We start from the raw sequence: 16,147 nt of genomic DNA on the forward strand, positions 1-16,147 counted from the left end.
GACACGGGCAGGCCCTCTGCACTGAGCTGGGTTAGCAGCAGTAATAGCACATAGCAACTCATAGCAACACCCAGAATTCTTTTTTTAAAACCTCAACCCCAACGTTATCACGGCGGGTTATTTCTGTCTGACATGAGAAAGGACTATTTTCCAACCCTCTCATTTATCAGCCCACAGCTTCCCCCACACCCATTGTATTTGAAAACACACATTGTACGGAAATGCCCATTGCACCTTATCATGTACGCGCACACAAGCGCACGCACGCTCAAATGCATGACCGCTCTCACGCATGGAATTGCATGAGCTGTGATGGCCTTTACCTCGGATGAGAAATTGGAAGCAATTCTCATAGGTAATGATGGTATTAGATAGAGGATGGATCAGTTGCTGCTAGTCAACCATCAATTTGACTGTTTTGTATTTCATTGAGTGAGAGGAGGTGGAAAAAAAAGAGTTGGGGGAGAAAGAGGGTCCTACTTGGACTCGAACACGGGTCCTCAGGATGGAAGTCGGGCGCTCTAGCAAGGCGTCAGGGAGTAAGGTTTTTCTCTCATCGTGCAGCACTGTACTGGCTGGCCTCTGTTAAACCAGCCTACCAGTCGAGGAAAATGCCTCAGTATTTAGCTCAGCATTCAACACCATAAAAAGCTCCGCCCTGTGCCCTTAAAGCTCCGCCCTATGCTCGGGTCCCCTGCGAGTAAACACCTAATTGGCTGACCACAGGAGGTGAGGATGGGAAACAACCCACCTAACCCTGAACATGGAGGCCCCTCAGGGCGCATTCCCAGACTCCTCCTGTATCTGTTCACTCTCGACTACTTGTCAATGCGTGACTCCAGCGCTATTGACAGTGCATGACTCCAGCGTAGGGGTGTAACGATCCATCTACTACATCGATATATCGATTTATATTCCTATGATCCAACTATATCGATCTGTGCTCAGCAAATTGGCCTTCCGGACGACATATATCGATCTAACATTGTTTTAAAATGTAATCAATCGATTGTATCGATACTAGGAAATAACCCATTGGATTTAAGCCTGTCAGACTTTATATGAATGTTTTTTCTTAGCACTTTTAATGATAAAGGCGATAAACGTTACTCGATTCAGTCTGCCTTTCCGTGACGTAATCGCCCCGCGCCAGCAGCAGCGCAAAGACAACAAAACATAGCATGGCAGATGGCAGAGGAGAAGCCGACGAGCAAGAAATTATCAAGCCACCATTGCGGTCCAGTGTGTGGAAACATTTTGGCTTTTGCAAAGACGGGGATGTTCTAAATAAGTCGCTCTCTGTTTGTAGGATATGTAAAGGTCAAGTAAAGTACAAATCACGACAAATCTCTCTATACACCTACTAAGGTGCCATGGGATTTCACACAACACCGGTTGCACTTTATTCAAATAAAATGTGAATGCATTTGCCATTAATTGTTGTTTACTTGTTTGTTTATATCCATAATTAATTGATACCTGATTCCCTTACAAGAAACAACAGGAATCTAGGAAACTTCACCTGCACTGTCCAGTATCCAGGTATTTATTTCAGTCACATTGGTTGAATTTTTGGCTAAAAAGTTGCTGAATCGATTTCAAGTCACTGAATCGTTTCGGATCATATCGTTCTAAATGAACCAATATCGGCCTTGAATTGTATCGACAACCACGAATCGTGATACGAATCAAATCGTTGTTAAAATGAATCGTTACACCCCTACTCCAGCGCTATTGACAGTGCATGACTCCAGCGCTATTGACAGTGCATGACTCCAGCGCTATTGACAGTGCGTGACTCCAGCGCTATTGACAGTGCATGACTCCAGCGCTATTGACAGTGCATGACTCCAGCGATATTGACAGTGCATGACTCCAGCGCTATTGACAGTGCATGACTCCAGCACTATTGACAGTGCATGACTCCAGCGCTATTGACAGTGCATGACTCCAGCTCTAGTGACAGTGCATGACTCCAGCTCTAGTGACAGTGCATGACTCCAGCTCTAGTGACAGTGCATGACTCCAGCATTATTGACAGTGCATGACTCCAGCATTATTGACAGTGCATGACTCCAGCATTATTGACAGTGCATGACTCCAGCATTATTGACAGTGCATGACTCCAGCATTATTGACAGTGCATGACTCCAGCATTATTGACAGTGCATGACTCCAGCATTATTGACAGTGCATGACTCCAGCATTATTGACAGTGCATGACCCCAGCATTATTGACAGTGCATGACCCCAGCATTATTGACAGTGCATGACCCCAGCATTATTGACAGTGCATGACCCCAGCATTATTGACAGTGCATGACCCCAGCATTATTGACAGTGCATGACCCCAGCATTATTGACAGTGCATGACTCCAGCATTATTGACAGTGCATGACTCCAGCGCTATTAACAGTGCATGACTCCAGCGCTATTGTCAAATTTGCTAATGGGACCCCTTGAGTGTAGGGGCGACTGTCAATAGAGCTTGTTGTCAACAGAATGAACTGCAACAAAATTATGTTCTGCCTAGTAGGCCATAGGCTAAGTGTGAATTTGGGGCTAGCCCCTCTCTCACAATGCAATGTATAATGTGTTGGATCGATTGATATAGATGGTGACGAGTGTCAGTGTGTACATACTTATCTATTAAGGTTGTTGTCATAGAATGGATCTGTATCCCTAAAAAGTATTTCCGCTTCGTTGTGGCCTTCAGTGGTGTTGAGCTCATTGCTGTTCGCATATGGCCCTGTAGGCACATTGGTTCTGAGCTTGGTTGAATTCCTAATTAAGGTTTGTAAATTTGACAGTGGTAATTTTACATTTGTGTGAGAGAGAAGGAGAGCAATTACACATCCACGAACACTACACTACACTGATGGTGCACACACACACAAACAGACTCACGCTACTGTTACTGTTTCCCATTTATCCTGTTAGCTACAGGAGTCACTTTTCCCATTACCCATGTACATTATCCTCATCATCCTCAATGACCTCGTTGCCATGAACACTGACTTGTTACTGGTACTCCCTGAATATAGTCCCGTTATTGACAACAGCATTCTTTTAAATGTTCCTTCTCTTTATTTACTCTGCATTACTGCTGTCAGTCTGAACCTGTTGACTGCGAGGCATTTGAACAAAGAACATTTGACATGGCACCCACACACACCAGGTTTACTGTCTCATGCTTTAAGCAGTGTAGAGGGACATCAGCATTACATTGGCCTGGGAGTGTGCTGTGGGTTCCAGAATGCACATACGAATGCATTCATCTCAACTGACTGTCAATCAATGGAATCCAAAATAGCTCTTCGCTACGAACAGACACAGATGTACTAGGAGGCAATGAAGCAAAAATTAGACCATACCTAAAATCTTATTTCACATGGCTTCTCACCCACAGTATTTCTGAATGGTTTAGAAAAAAAAAACAAAAAAAAACGTAGGCCTATCACAGACATTTCAATGTAAACGAGAACATTTTTTTAAATGTAAATGAGAAACAGGAATCATCCCCAAAGGTGTACATTAAGCGGATCCAGTGGAACAACGTAGATCAAAACACCCTTTACATGTTCCCTCTCCTCCCTCCCTTATACTCAGTCTCCAGTCCTTCTCCACCTGGTCCTCACCTCTGGAGCAATGTAGTCAGGGGTCCCACAGAAGGTACGTGTGACCATGCCTTCATACATGTTCTCCTTACACATGCCAAAGTCGGCAATCTTAATGTGGCCCTCAGAGTCCAGCATCACATTGTCCAGTTTCAGGTCCCTGTGAACGAGTCGGAGACAAACAGGAAAGGGATTACAGGGAGACGGAGACAAACAGGAAAGGGATTACAGGGAGACGGAGACAAACAGGAAAGGGATTACAGGGAGACGGAGACAAACAGGAAAGGGATTACAGGGAGACGGAGACAAACAGGAAAGGGATTACAGGGAGACGGAGACAAACAGGAAAGGGATTACAGGGAGACGGAGACAGAAAGGGGGATTAGCATAGAGGTGTAGAAGAAAGGCCTTTGACGGTTCAGGTCAGCTGTCACTTTATCATGTAACTGGAGTGCGCATGCCTTGCACGCCTTACTGTGTGTGCTTTCTGAAAGACGCAGAAGATCAGAAGGAAGCAGAACATTTTCTGTAATGTACATGTCACGAAGCTGTTGAAGCCCCAAAACACCGAACAGACTGATGAGGGATGTGTTAAATGGAAACAACTTTCAAGTCCTCAGAAGGAGGTGGTAACCTCAGCCTCTCTTGTTAAACTTTTTTTTATTTTTCTCTCTGTGAAGGAGTCAGATGATTAATGTGAGATGAGCGCTACTCTCCTCTTGGCATCCAGACACAACAGTAACCCTCTAAATTATGGAGATATAATCCAATCTCTCACACACAAGCACTGAGGTTCCCTCCTTCATAGTCACTCGTTACCTATCTCTCTCAGATGGAAAATAAATGCAATCATTAATAAAAAAGAAATGTAAGCTGGCAATGTTCCTCATTTGCAAACAGCAAGTACTCCCTATTTAGTGGTAAACCATTAACAGGGTCTCTATTTTTCAGTTATGAAAATGTGTGATGGTGGCCTCATCTCCCAATTTAGAAACCAGGGTATTATATACAGTATTATATACTCATCTCCCAATTTAGAAACCAGGGTATTATATATATTTATATATATACACAGTATTATATAAAGTATTATATACTCATCTCCCTATTTAGTTTCCCCAGTATCCTGTGTGTTGGTTGGTTAATTGTTCTATGTTACCTCTGTGTTTCATGTTCATTTATTTTGTAAGTATGGAAACATCTTGTTGTTGAGTTTTGTTGTAAGTTTATCTGCTCTGCACCTGCGTCCTGCTCTCCAGTGAAGACATTACACAGATATTGGAAATACGCTGCAAAACAAAACTTCTAAAGTACATTTATCCATGTTACGTACTGCATGTGTTTTACAATGCAATGTTTCTATGTACAATGTCAGTAGAGGCCAATTTGACTGTAATTTGAAATCATAAAAAAATATTCCTGGGCTGGGGGGTTAACTAAACAGTTTTGAGAACTCCAATTGAAACCGCTACATGATCAGCCGTGTCTCCATCTTGAAACAATGTTATATGTTAGCGGAGGAGAAATTATACATTATTTAGAAAAGGGGGATGAAATAGGTATTCTATGAAGTATGATGTTTTTCTTAAAAAAAAAAACAAGCATCATGCAACTCTGACATAGTATTGTATTATATAATATGAACAAATGATGGTGATAAGCACTGCAGTTATGGGCATTTACTACCAGTATGAAGCTATTTAGCCTAATTGTTTTATTCAGCATTGCTACAGCATTCTACCTAATGTGATAATCAGGAAAAGGGCAGGTGACGGCTGAGAGAGAGGAGACAAGTGCTCTAGGAAGAGGAGGATAAAGAAGAGCCCTCTCAGCATCATATGGGAGTTATTTGAAAAAGACACAAAGTTCAATTGCAATTTGTATTATTTACAAAAGAGTAATTGAGCGTTTGGGATGGAACACAAGCAGCCAAAGAAATAGTTGTTTGCCATTATTAATAAGGGATTGAATGTAACACTTAAAAAATCTGAATAGTAAAAATAGCAGAAAACTGCAAAGTTTTTTTGTTTTTTGGTTCAAATAAACCTCACAAAGCATTTGCAGGGCAGTTGTACTTGGTGCGCCACAACAGTTTCTCAAAAGCACTCTGTAATTGGATCCCTGGTGTATTTTTCAGTCTCCAACTGATTCCTACACAACACCTGATAATGAAATCCATCACCCCAGTGTAATAGTAAACACGTTTCTCCCACAGAGACCTTCATTCACACCCACCTGTACACAATGCCCTTCCTGTGCAAGAAGAAAAGGCCCACAGCAATTTCTGCAGCGTAGAACCTGCAAGGCAACATGATTTAGACATCTGCAGAGGTGTGAGGATGGCTGAAAACATGTACAGTACACTGTATGTTGCAGAGGTGGTATGCTGCAGGCTGACTATATATGACATCAATTTGAAAAGAGATGAATTTGAGGATAAAGATGCAGTCTTTATGTGGTAATAGTACACTGTATGTTGCAGAAGAGGTATGCTGCAGGCTGATCATATATGACATCAATTTGAAAAGAGGTGAATTTGAGGATAAAGATGCAGTCTTCATGTGGTAACAGGCATGCCAGGTACTCACACTGCCTGTGGCTCCTTGAATTTGCCCACACGTTGGATGTGGTACATAAGATCCCCTCCGTTAATATACTCCATCACAAAGTACAGACGATCCTAGGACAGATGGAAAGGGAGTGAAAGAAGGACATAAGGAGAACAACGCCCCAAAAATAAGTCAATTGGAAGGCTGCCTAGCCGTGAACAGAGTGCACAGTGGCAAATTAACTGGATCACTGTGACGGATCCAAAACACAGAAAGACCTTGACTCTAATCAGACTAAGTAAGCATGACCCTTGCAATCAAAAGGCCTGGCTTTGAGAGAGAAGACAGACCCCACGGGTGAAAACAGAGCAACACTTCATGACCTTAACAGTGGTCAGCTAAGGGACCCAATTGTGCCTTACTCTTTTTAAAGCACTTTCAGAAAAACGAATACAGAAATATTGAACGGACTGTATGACTACATTAGAGACAAATTTCACACAGATTACAGACCAACAGATATTTTGAAATGAAAACCAACATAATTAAACAACGGTGTCTGTTTTGGCAATGCGCAATCAAATCAGCAATATTCACGAGGACCTTCTGCATGAGGAAAAGGCAACAAGTAGTGGAGAAACAAGATAGTGAACAAAAACCCATATCCATGTCTTGTCCCTGATTCTCATTCTCCAATTGTAACTATTAGCACAGTAGAATATAAAATTAAAAGTGCTGTCACCCTTCTGATATTCCACTTACTTTGTTTCACATCCTGTACCAAGAAATGCAGTGTGTAATATTAGAGCATGAATTCTACATGAACTGACCCAGGCCCTCAATATAGAGTTAATTTCAAGCTAAACCCACAGGAAATAGAATGTTCACTGACTAATGTCAACTAAATAAACAAAACAAATGACATGTTTTACCTTGATTAGTACCCCATTGATGTACATAACATAAAAAGCATAAAAACGCAACACGTGTCCGGTACTTTCAGACCCGACTGTTTTGTAGTTGCATGCAAGGCTTTACAAGTCAAATGAGTCATAGTTCAGTCAGAGCAGAGCTCTCCACAGGGCTGTGAAAACCAATCTGTTCTCTCTCGGCTCTAGATGTAGTTAATATGCTGCCGATGTTTGGAGTAGATCAGCGCCCTCAGCGGGCTACTGTGACGATGGATGCTGTGTACACCCACAAATACAAAGACACAAAATAAACCCACACGCACACACTAAATACACAGTCTTACCCTCACACACCCTCTGTGTCACATCCTCATGTGACTGACTCCCCTGAAGTGTCTCTACGGGTTGTGCCCGTCAAACAGATAGCAAGTCAGTGGAGCAAGAGCAGACCCTTCAGGCTGAGGAGTTTGTTTAACATGTGCCACACACACACACACAGATTTGTTTTTCTATTCTTGTGCGGACCCAGAAATTCATGTTTCTTAACCTAACCCTAAACCTAACCTTAACTTGGATTACCCAACATTATCGCATAAACTTGCAAACTATCCCTTCTGCCTAACCCCATGTAAAGGCCATAGTGAGTAGTGAAGAGCTCTGTGTAAAGGCCATAGTGAGTAGCGGAGGGTTCTGTGTAAAGGCCACAGTGAGTAGCGGAGGGCTCTGTGTAAAGGCCACAGTGAGTAGCGGAGGGCTCTGTGTAAAGGCCACAGTGAGTAGCGGAGGGCTCTGTGTAAAGGCCACAGTGAGTAGCGGAGGGCTCTGTGTAAAGGCCACAGTGAGTAGCGGAGGGCTCTGTGTAAAGGCCACAGTGAGTAGCGGAGGGCTCTGTGTAAAGGCCACAGTGAGTAGCGGAGGGCTCTGTGTAAAGGCCACAGTGAGTAGCGGAGGGCTCTGTGTAAAGGCCACAGTGAGTAGCGGAGGTCTCTGTGTAAATGCCATAGTGATGGACCAGCTTGTTATCAGCACACAGTTCAAAAGCAAGCATCCGTTACGGCATGGGGGTGCATTAGTGCACATGGCACTGTTTTGTAAAAGCACTTAGTGACAACTGCTGATGTAAAAAGGGCTTTATAAATACATTTGATTGATTGATTGATGGCATGTGTAACTAGCACATCTGTGAAGATACCATTACTGCTGAAAAATATATACATGTTTTGGAGCAACATATGTTGCCATCCAGAGGATGTCTTTTTCAGGGAAGGCCTTGCTTATTTCAGCAAGAAAATACCAAACCACATTCTGCACATATTACAACAGCATGGCTCCGTAGTAAATGAGTCCCTGTGCTAAACTGGCCTGCCTGCAAACTAGACAGATCACCCATTGAAAACATTTGGCGCATTATGAAATGAAAAATACGAGAAATGAGACCCCGAACTGATGAGCAGCTGAAATCTGATATCAAGCAAGAATGGGAAAACATTTCACTTTCAAAAGTACAGCATTTGGCCTCCTCAGTTCCCAAACTCTTACACAGTATTGTTAAAAGAAGAGGTGATGGAACACAGTGGTTAACAAGCCCAGGACCAAACTTTTTTGAAACTTGTTGCTGGCATTAAATTCAAAATGGGCATGTATTTTTGCCAAAACAATAATATTTCTCATTTTCAACATTTGACATGTTGCCTTTGTACTTTTTTCAATAAAATATAGGGATTAAATGATTTGCACATCATTGCATTCTGTTTATACACCTTGTTAAATTTGTATTGGTTAGAGAAGTGGACCTGTAAACTATAGCTCCCGAATTTGTATCTCCTCGCAGGTGAAGCGAAGTACGCATTATGAATTATTCCGTACAGACGAAAACTTTGCTTGTTAGATCCTTCAGTATCTACATTATCGTAAGACTGAAATAAACAGTTTACGGTAATATTGTGACTGTTTCTGGTGGATTTTCTGGTGAATGCGTTTTGGGTCAGGATAGACAAACACATTTGCTGGCTTAACATACAGTAGTTACGTTACAGTGAGCCTTAACTAAAACTGTATATGGTTATGTTGCGACTGTTCCTGGCATGGAAAAGTTCATCTTCAGTCTCACTAGCAATTGCTTAATTCTTGCTCAAAAGCAATAAAGTTCAATGACGCTTTTGTGGTGGAGGTAAACTTAATAAGAAACATTAGTCAGTTTAACACAATCCTCAATGCAGTCTGGCGACTGCTGAAACGTGTAATGCCGTGGCGTAGTGATTAAAGACAGTGCCTCTCATGTGGAAGACCTAAGTTTGAATCTATTAAGAGTAACCACATTTATTAATTATTTCTGGTAGATTCCATGATTCTCTCGTCTTTTCACTTGATGAAAAAGTTAGTTATCGTTGCCTTTATTTATAGTTATTGTATACATGTCATTCACTAATGAAAGAAAAAAGTATGGGTTTTTTTGCCATGAAAAAAAGAAGTTCTTATGCCATGAAATGAAATAGCTTTCATTTCATGGCATTGCTAGCAACTTGCTAGCAATTTCTCAATTCTTATGACTATTCCAGTAAGTTAGTAGATACCGGTAAAGCTTATTACTGGCAAACGCCATACATAGACGCTATTTGTGGTGGAGGTAAACTTAGTGAGAACGTTAGTCAGTTTAAGTGTATCAATGTCATTCACGAATGGCCAATTAACTGTTAAAACGGCCAGTGGCAAAAGAGAATTTGTTCAGGATAGAGACAAGAGGCTATACTGACATCTGGCAAATGGACATCTCTGTGGTGTAGTGGTTAACGACACAGCCTTTCACCTATGTGACCCGGGTTTGAATCTCGAGGTGACAACACTTTCTATTGCGGGCCAGCTGAACTAGCTTGCCTGTTTTCTTGTTAATAAAGCACTAGTGTTTGCTGTGTCATCGTGTGATAGTCTGTGCATACTGATGCCAAAATATTTATGTAATCAATTAAAAAAGAAGTCCATAAGACAAGAAAATATGTAGAAAGGGAAGAGGTCTGAATACTGTACCTCCCAAAGACACTATATAGTACTGCAATGCTTGAATGGCCAACAGCCTTTGTCATTAGTGGCAACTTTTAATACTGATATTCTGGGCGATGTGTGCATGTGTGTGTGTGTGTGTGTACATGTGTGTGCAGCTATCTTCGCCGCAATGTGTGTGAATGCATGCTCATGTGCAGGTGTGGGTGTGTGTGTTTGCATACCACGGTCTGGAAGCAGGAGTGAAGCGCTGTCAGGAAGGGTGGTTTGTCTCTTTGAGCCAGGACCCTCTTCTCCACCATGGTACACTCTACATCATCATCCTGGATCACCACGTCCTTCTTCAGGATCTTGATGGCGTACAGCTCCTCTGTGGACTTCATCTCTGCCAGCATCACCTGCACAAAGACAGCGGGGTTTAAGGTGCGTTCTCTAACTAAACAAAATGCCCTGTTGTTTCTACGATATCATTCTGACTTACAACTACATAGAATCTGATGAGGGAAACAGTTTTCCTTCAAAATGATTTTAATTAGTTATGTTAAAAATAAGCTTTTGGGTAGGAATATTGTGGGCAAATTCATTTTGTTCATAAAAGTAGACAGATGTGGTTGGCCAGCCCATCCTTCTCGGGAGCACGACATCACTTTGTGATACTATTTTGAGGTCGATTTTTTCTCCATTTAAGATTTGTCTACAAATACATGATAACATGAGTACAAAAAAAATGGGTGTATGAGTATATGACAACAGAAAATAATATTATAAAGTTTTTAAAAGCACACCTCTTCCTCATTCATTCATTTATGTCCATTAAACAAGTTCCCTGTCTAATTGTCTCACCTTGCCGAAGCTGCCCTTCCCTAGGAGAGCCAGAAAGTGGAAGTCACTGAGCCGGACTCGGTCTGTCCCGGGAGTTGTCCTGTCTGAACTGAACCGCCTGTGGTCCGAGGGCGTGATCACTTTCTTTCCGTGACCCAACTTGGCTTTCTACAATGCAGAGCAGACACACACACACAGGCATGCACACATGCAGCCACGCACATACACACACACGCAGACACACACACGCAGACACACACACGCAGACACACACACGCAGACACACACACGCAGACACACACACGCAGACACACACACGCAGACACACACACGCAGACACACAAACATTCATACACGCATTATTGTAATAAACCATTTATGACACACATACATTAAAAAGCCTACTCCATGCTACAAGACATGTTAGTATTTCTCTTCTGTGTAACTACAAGCAACAGGCGTACAGTAGTAGCTCAGAAATCCAACACAAAACAACCAGCATTCTCATGACGTGCTCAGTGAATGATCTGTCTTTGAATTATTGCCTGAAATGGCCTTCTATTCCCTTAGTAGTGCACTACTTTTGACAAGTACCATATAGGAATAGTGTGTCATTTGGTATACAGACAGATTCTTAGTAGTGCACTGCTTTTGACCAGTACCATATAGGAATAGTGAGCCATTTGGGATACAGTCAGATTCTTAGTAGTGCACTACTTTTGACCAGTACCATATAGGAATAGTGAGCCATTTGGTATACAGACAGATTCTTAGTGGTGCACTACTTTTGACCAGTACCATATAGGAATAGTGTGCCATTTGGGATACAGTCAGATTCTTAGTAGTGCACTACTTTTGACCAGTACCATATAGGAATAGTGTGCCATTTGGTATACAGACAGATTTTTCTTTAACACAAACATCATAATGAAAACCCAATTTTGTGATTCTGATAGCATTAAATGCAACCCAGTTATCAGATCTGCTGCATCCAATCCAGTGTTTACTGACATGGGACAAGGTGGTATCAGACGGACAGAGTCTCTCAGAGTATAGCCTAGAGCACCAGGCCGGTAGGACTGGTGGGAAATGGTGGGAGATGATAGGATAGGGTTGGAGATGTGGGAGATGATGGGGCTGGGGAGAGATGGTGAGGTTGGGGGGATACTGTAGTGGAATAGATGTCATGGTAATATACTAGAATAGATGTCATGGTAATATACTAGAATAGATGTCATGGTAATATACTAGAATACATGTCATGGTAATATACTAGAATACATGTCATGGTAATATACTAGAATACATGTCATGGTAATATACTAGAATAGATGACATGGTAATATACTAGAATAGATGTCATGGTAATATACTAAAATAGATGTCATGGTAATATACTAGAAGCACTACTGGTGCATTGTTTTAATATAGAATTTGTCAGGACGGCATGTATGGATAAAAGGCTAAATAAGAGGTATGTTTTTCAAGGCTTCAGAAAACCGCAGGATGAAGATACTTTACAGCTAGTATGGAAGTGGAACTAGTTCTCATGGAGCCTTAGAACCAAGTTATTCTACAAAAACAAAGTCTGAAAAAGCAGGAACACAAAGTCAAAAAAGACCAAGATTGGTAATAATAGACATTTTCAGAAGTTTCATTATTTAATGGAATTATTATTGTTTCATTATTGACTGGAAACCACAAAGATCTGTTATCTTTTTATTGACGGGTCTCTGAAGACATATTTGTGCAGTACTGTAAGGCGCGGTTCAGGAAGGTTGCCTCTGCACCAAGTTGTGATGATGATTGGACTGCCGTGTCCCCAACACAGAGGGCAATTAAACCCACCAGCCTCCACTGCTCTGTTCAATAACCAGAGAAAGGAAAAGTAATAGCCAACAGCAGACAACAGTTGCCAGGCCAACTGCCTCTACGGGGCTTCTCATACACTGAACCTTTGAACCAGACTCTATATCATGTCTTGAATCTGCTATGGTTCTGGTGAGGAATGTACACCTGACTATCCACAGGGTGCAGGTGAGTTAATACTATCTCTGGAAAAGGATCTAATGGAGCCAGAATTAACATGTAGAAGTGTTGCACAGCGTATTCATTTTCAACTGGTTATGGTGATGGTCCCCTGTAATAATCCCAGCAGCTGTAGTAGGAATTCAGATAATTAACATGGCTCCTCTCTGTGGGATCCCAGAAATGTTGACTAAGGCTGGACTAGCTTACGGTTATTGCTCAGAGACACGAGAGCATTCAGAATACGGGGACACACGGGGCCAGCCATTCACACATTGGTCATTGTATATCCAGTGCAGTTAGTTGAATAAGAAAGGATGAGAAGTTAGACAATGTATGTATATAAATACACGTAAATATATAGTTGACATTCTTCAATAGCAGTGGGTAAGATGAGTGTCCAGCATGCGTATACAAGTGAATCCAATCCAGTGCTGCCACCTAGTGGAGAGAGTGTGTACACAGCAAGGTGGGCATGTGCAGAACATCATCAGGCATACAGTGGGGAGAACAAGTATTTGATACACTGCAGATTTTGCAGGTTTTCCTACTTACAAAGCATATAGAGGTCTGAAATTTTTATCATAGGTACACTTAAACAGTGAGACGGAAACTAAAACAAAAATCCAGAAAAACACATTGTATAATTTCTAAATAATTAATTAGCATTTTATTGCATGACATAAGTATTTGATCACCTACCAACCAGTAAGAATTCCGTCTCTCACAGACCTGTTAGTTTGTCTTTAAGAAGCCCTCCTGTTCTCCACTCATTACCTGTATTAACTGCACCTGTTTGAACTTGTTACCTGTATAAAAGACACCTGTCCACACACTCAATCAAACAGACTCCAACCTCTCCACAATGGCCAAGACCAGAGAGCTGTGTAAGGACAACAGGGATAAAATTGTATGCACAAGGCTGGGATGGCCTACAAGACAATAGGCAAGCAGCTTGGTGAGAAGGCAACAACTGTTGGTGCAATTAATAGAAAATGGTTCAAGATGACGGTCAATCTCCCTCGGTATGGGGCTCCATGCAAGATATCACCTCGTGGGGCATCAATGATCAAGGTGAGGGATCAGCCCAGAACTGCAGGACATGGTCAATGACCTGAAGAGAGCTGGGACCACAGTCTCAAAGAAAACCATTAGTAACACACTACGCCGTCATCCTGCAGCGCATGCAAGGTCCCCCTGCTCAAGCCAGCACATGTCCAGGCCCGTCAGTTTGCCAATGACCATCTGGATGATCCAGAGGAGGAACGGGAGAAGGTCATGTGGTCTGATGAGAAAAAAATAGAGCTTTTTGGTCTAAACTCCACTCGCCGTGTTTGGAGGAAGAAGAAGGATGAGTACAACCCCAAGAACACCATCCCAACTGTGAAGCATGGAGTTGGAAACATCATTCTTTGGGGATGCTTTTCTGTAAAGGGGACAGGATGATTGCACCGTATTGAGGGGAGGATGGATGGGGCCATGTATCGCGAGATCTTGGCCAACAACCTCCTTCCCTCAGTAAGAGCATTGAAAATGGGCTGTGGCTGGGTCTTCCAGCATGACAACGACCAGAAACACACAGCCAGGGCAACTAAGGAGTAAGAAGCATCTCAAGGTCCTGGAGTGGCCTAGCCAGTCTCCAGACCTGAACCCAATAGAAAATCTTTGGAGCAAGCTGAAAGTCTGTATTGCCCAGCGACAGCCCCGAAACATGAAGGATCTGGAGAAGGTCTGTATGGAGGAGTGGGCCAAAATCCCTGCTGCAGTGTGTGCAAACCTGGTCAAGAACTACAGGAAACGTATGATCTCTGTAATTGCAAAAAAAGGTTTCTGTACCAAATATTAAGTTCTGCTTTGTGGAGAACAGGAGGGCTTCTTAAAGAAAAACTAACAGGTCTGTGAGAGCCGGAATTCTTACTGCTTGGTAGGTGATCAAATACTTATGTCATGCAATAAAATGCAAATTAATTATTGAAAAATCATACAATGTAATTTTCAGGATTTTTGTTTTAGATTCCATCACTCACAGTTGAAGTGTACCTATGATAAAAATTACAGACTTCTACATGCTTTGTAAGTGGGAAAACCTGCAAAATCAGCAGTGTATCAAATACTTGTTCTACCTACTATATTCAACTCAGTGTGTCTGCACAGACTCGAAAAATGGATGAACTGCCATGCTTAACTGCTTTCAGCCTTTTATAGCCCTGGCTTGCGACGGACTATTAGAAGGCAGTTTGCAGACCACACTACAGGCCAACTGGGACGGGTCAGTCATGGTCAGTCTTAGCCAATAACAAGCGAGGTTAATATGGTGAAGATGAGGACGCTTCCAGAGGAATATTTGGTCCAAACATTTACTAACATCAATGCTGTCTGTGTGTGGGTATGTGTGTGTGTGCATATACAGTATCTCACAAAAGTGAGTACACCCCTCACATTTTTGTAAATATTTGATTATATCTTTTCATGTGACAACACTGAAGAAATTAAACTTTGCTACAATGTAAAGTAGTGATTGTACAGCTTGTATAACAGTGTAAATTTGCTGTCCCCTCAAAATAACTCAACACACAGCAATTAATGTCTAAACCTCTGGCAACAAAAGTGAGTAAACCCCTAAGTGAAAATGTCCAAATTGGGCCCCAAGTGTGAATATTTTGTGTGGCCACCATTTTCCAACCTCTTGGGCATGGAGTTCACCAGAGCTTCACAGGTTGCTACTGGAGTCCACTTCCACATGACGACATCACTGAGCTGGTGGATGTTAGAGACCATGCGCTCCTCCACCTTCCATTTGAGGATGCCCCACTGATGCTCAATAGGGTTTAGGTCTGAAGACATGCTAGGCCACCTTTAACATCAGCTTCTTTAGCAAGGCAGTGGTCATCTTGGAGGTGTGTTTGGGGTTGTTATCATGTTGGAATACTGCCCTGCGGCCCAGTCTCCGAAGCGAGGGGATCATGCTCTGCTTCAGTATGTCACAGTAAATGTTGGCATTCTTGGTTCCCTCAATGAACTGTAGCTCCCCAGGGCCAGCAGCACTCATGCAGCCCCAGACCATGACACTCTCCCCCACAAGCTCGACTGTAGGCAAAACACTTGTCTTTGTACTCCTCACCTGGTTGCCGCCACACATGCTTGACCCCATCTGAACCAAATACGTTTATCTTGGTCTCATCAGACCACAGGACATGGTTCCAGTAATCCATGTCCTGGTCTT

The 16,147-nt window shown here is 42.3% G+C and overlaps 1 protein-coding gene across 2 annotated transcripts in view; it reads right to left on the bottom strand.

Annotated features, from left to right (window-relative positions):
• si:ch73-374l24.1 (protein kinase C alpha type) overlaps positions 1-16,147 on the bottom strand; it is a 163,667-nt gene that overhangs the window by 6,196 nt on the left and 141,324 nt on the right. For both annotated transcript variants that reach the window (XM_010897390.4, XM_010897389.4), the window contains 5 exons: positions 10,918-11,064; positions 10,299-10,472; positions 6,206-6,297; positions 5,853-5,915; positions 3,639-3,777 (listed from right to left, as the gene is read on the bottom strand). In XM_010897390.4, the coding sequence (XP_010895692.1) occupies positions 3,639-3,777; positions 5,853-5,915; positions 6,206-6,297; positions 10,299-10,472; positions 10,918-11,064 (615 nt within the window). The remainder of the gene's footprint in view (positions 1-3,638; positions 3,778-5,852; positions 5,916-6,205; positions 6,298-10,298; positions 10,473-10,917; positions 11,065-16,147) is intronic.

The sequence above is a fragment of the Esox lucius genome, chromosome 11, assembly GCF_011004845.1.
Source record: "Esox lucius isolate fEsoLuc1 chromosome 11, fEsoLuc1.pri, whole genome shotgun sequence".
In the NCBI taxonomy this organism is placed as follows: Eukaryota; Metazoa; Chordata; class Actinopteri; order Esociformes; family Esocidae; genus Esox; species Esox lucius.